The sequence below is a fragment of the Nansenia antarctica genome, assembly GCF_963989245.1.
Source record: "Nansenia antarctica genome assembly, chromosome: 8".
Lineage (NCBI taxonomy): Eukaryota > Metazoa > Chordata > Actinopteri > Argentiniformes > Microstomatidae > Nansenia > Nansenia antarctica.
The window spans coordinates 27,137,014-27,139,513 of NC_137678.1; the positions used below are offsets into that span (position 1 = coordinate 27,137,014).

General features: G+C 52.6%; 1 protein-coding gene across 1 annotated transcript in view; it reads right to left on the reverse strand.

Moving 5' to 3' along the window:
* The window catches only part of dock4b (dedicator of cytokinesis 4b), a gene marked incomplete at its 3' end in the record, with an annotated part of 139,743 nt that overhangs the window by 54,052 nt on the left and 83,191 nt on the right, over nucleotides 1-2,500 (reverse strand). The window contains 2 exon segments of the mRNA XM_080538654.1: nucleotides 865-1,035; nucleotides 2,088-2,169. Of these exon segments, the coding sequence (XP_080394780.1) occupies nucleotides 865-1,035; nucleotides 2,088-2,169 (253 nt within the window).

The window sequence follows — 2,500 nt, forward strand, 5'->3', positions numbered from 1 at the left end:
TGCAAGACAGGGGAGGGGCTGAGGGGAAAACACACACACACACACACACACACACACAGAGAAGTATCAGGATGTGTGCCGAAGTGTGTCATTTGGACTATGTGCGGGTGACTTCAGTGTCTTGCCGGAGAGAGAGAGAGCAGTGAACACTGACGTGATGCTGAGATGCTGTGAGGCAGCGGCCCTCAGAGAGCAGCATGAATATGAATGTCTGAGTCCCCCCAGGGCCTCTGCATCTGCATGGGGTTTAATTAAAAGCACTTTCCTTTTTACAAATCAAACCCCGGGGCTGGACATGAAAGACAGAGCCATCAGACACGGTCATCCAGGGGACAGGGCTGTCTGCCGCCGAGCTCTGCCCACTGTTGGGCTCTGCCCCGTGGGCGGGCTGGCAGAGAGGAGAACGTCATGGTGGACAACCAGTTCAGCGGCCTTTATCAATCGTATGGTCACGCACACGCACGTACACAGTGACAGACACGCACGAACGCCAGCACACGCACACTCACAGATGCACATACATACACAGACGCTCACACAGATGCACATATGTGGATGCGCACACGCACGAGCACACCCACCCCCCCACACACCCCCCCCCCACACACACACACACTGCCCCCGCCCTCACACCCACACCCCCCCCCCCACATGCACCCACACACCCCCACATAAACACCCACCCACATCCACACCCACACACACACACACACACACACACACACACACACACACACCCACCAACATCCACCCACTGTGTCTGAGTGACCTTGTTCAGGAAGAAGCATCAGTCACGCACCCACAGTCCCACCCCCCCCCCCCCCCCCCCCCCACACACACACACACACCCTCCCCCACACCCACCTGTGTCTGTGTGACGGGGCTGGTCCCCTTGTTCTCCTGCGACAGGAAGAAGCGTATGGACATGAAGAGCTCGTGGACGCAGCAGCGGAACTCCTCCTCGTTCTGCCCCCCGGTGGCCAGGGAGAAGAGGCGCCGCGACTGGATGATGTACTTGAAGATGTACTCACTGGCCTGGGGGGGGGGGGGGGGCGAGAACAACATCATCCATCTCTCACTGACTCACTGACAGCAAGGTGCACTGATGAGGGCCAGAGAGGGACAGACACACACAAGCGCACAGAGACACTCACACACATAGAGACACTCACACAGACAGACACACGGACACGCACACATGCACACAGACACACACACACACACATACAGACACTGACACACATAGAGACACTCACACAGACAGACACACGGACACGCACACATGCACACAGACACACACACACACACACATACAGACACTGACACACATAGAGACACTCACACAGACAGACACACGGACACGCAAACATGCACACAGACACACACGCACATAGAGACACTGACACAGACACACAAACACACTCGCACACATGCACACAGCCACACACACACACATAGAGACACTGACACAGACACACAAACACACTCGCACATATGCACACAGACACACACACACACACACAGGCATCGGATAATAAATCATAAAACACAAAGGGGGTTTCTGTAATGTGGGTTCCTCCAATTATGCCTGAAGAGCCATCAGAGTAATGTCCTGTGGACATGTGACCACCCAGGGCTGAGTGTCGCCTGCAGTACTAATTAAACTAGCACGCAGCAACACTGAGAACCAGATGAGGATGTCCATGAATGACATATATCATCACTGGAGATGCAATGATAATGTGCCCATTATGTCAAGTCTGAGTGTGTGTGTGTGTGTGTGTGTGTGTGTGTGTGTGTGTGTGTGTGTGTGTGTGTGTGTGTGTGTGTGTGTGTGTGCATGTGTGTATGCATGTGTGTGTGTGTGTGTGTGTGTATGCATGTGTATGCATGTGTGTGTGTGTGTATGTGTGTATACATGTGTGTATGTATGTGTGTGTGTGTGTGTCTGCATGCGTATGCATGTGTGTATGTATTTATGTGTGTGTGTGTGTATGCATGTGTATGCATGTGTGTGTGTGTGTGTGTGTATGTGTGTATACATGTGTGTATGTATGTGTGCGTGTGTGTGCGTGCGACACACTCACCTTGAGGACCTGCTGAATGTGGTCCTGGTGCTCTGCGTCGATGATGCGGTCCACGTACCACTTCAACACCTTGATCAGATCCCTGAGGGAAAACACACAGAAAAGGACCACTTCAATCACCATGACCACCAATACACACACACACACACACACACACACACACACACGCGCGCGCACACACACACACACACACACACACACACTCACACCGTCCCACAAATAAACAGCTTAAACGACTCTCGAACGAACGCTTCGGAGTGTTAGCAGACGACGTGTGTGTAGGTTACCAATCGTATTGTTGAGAATAAGGCGTAGAGAAGGGATGGAGAATAGAACAGTGGAGCAGTCTTCATTAGCATTCTTTTTATGTGACAGAAGACAAAGAGACTCGTGCGCCAGTCGCTGAAATGTCA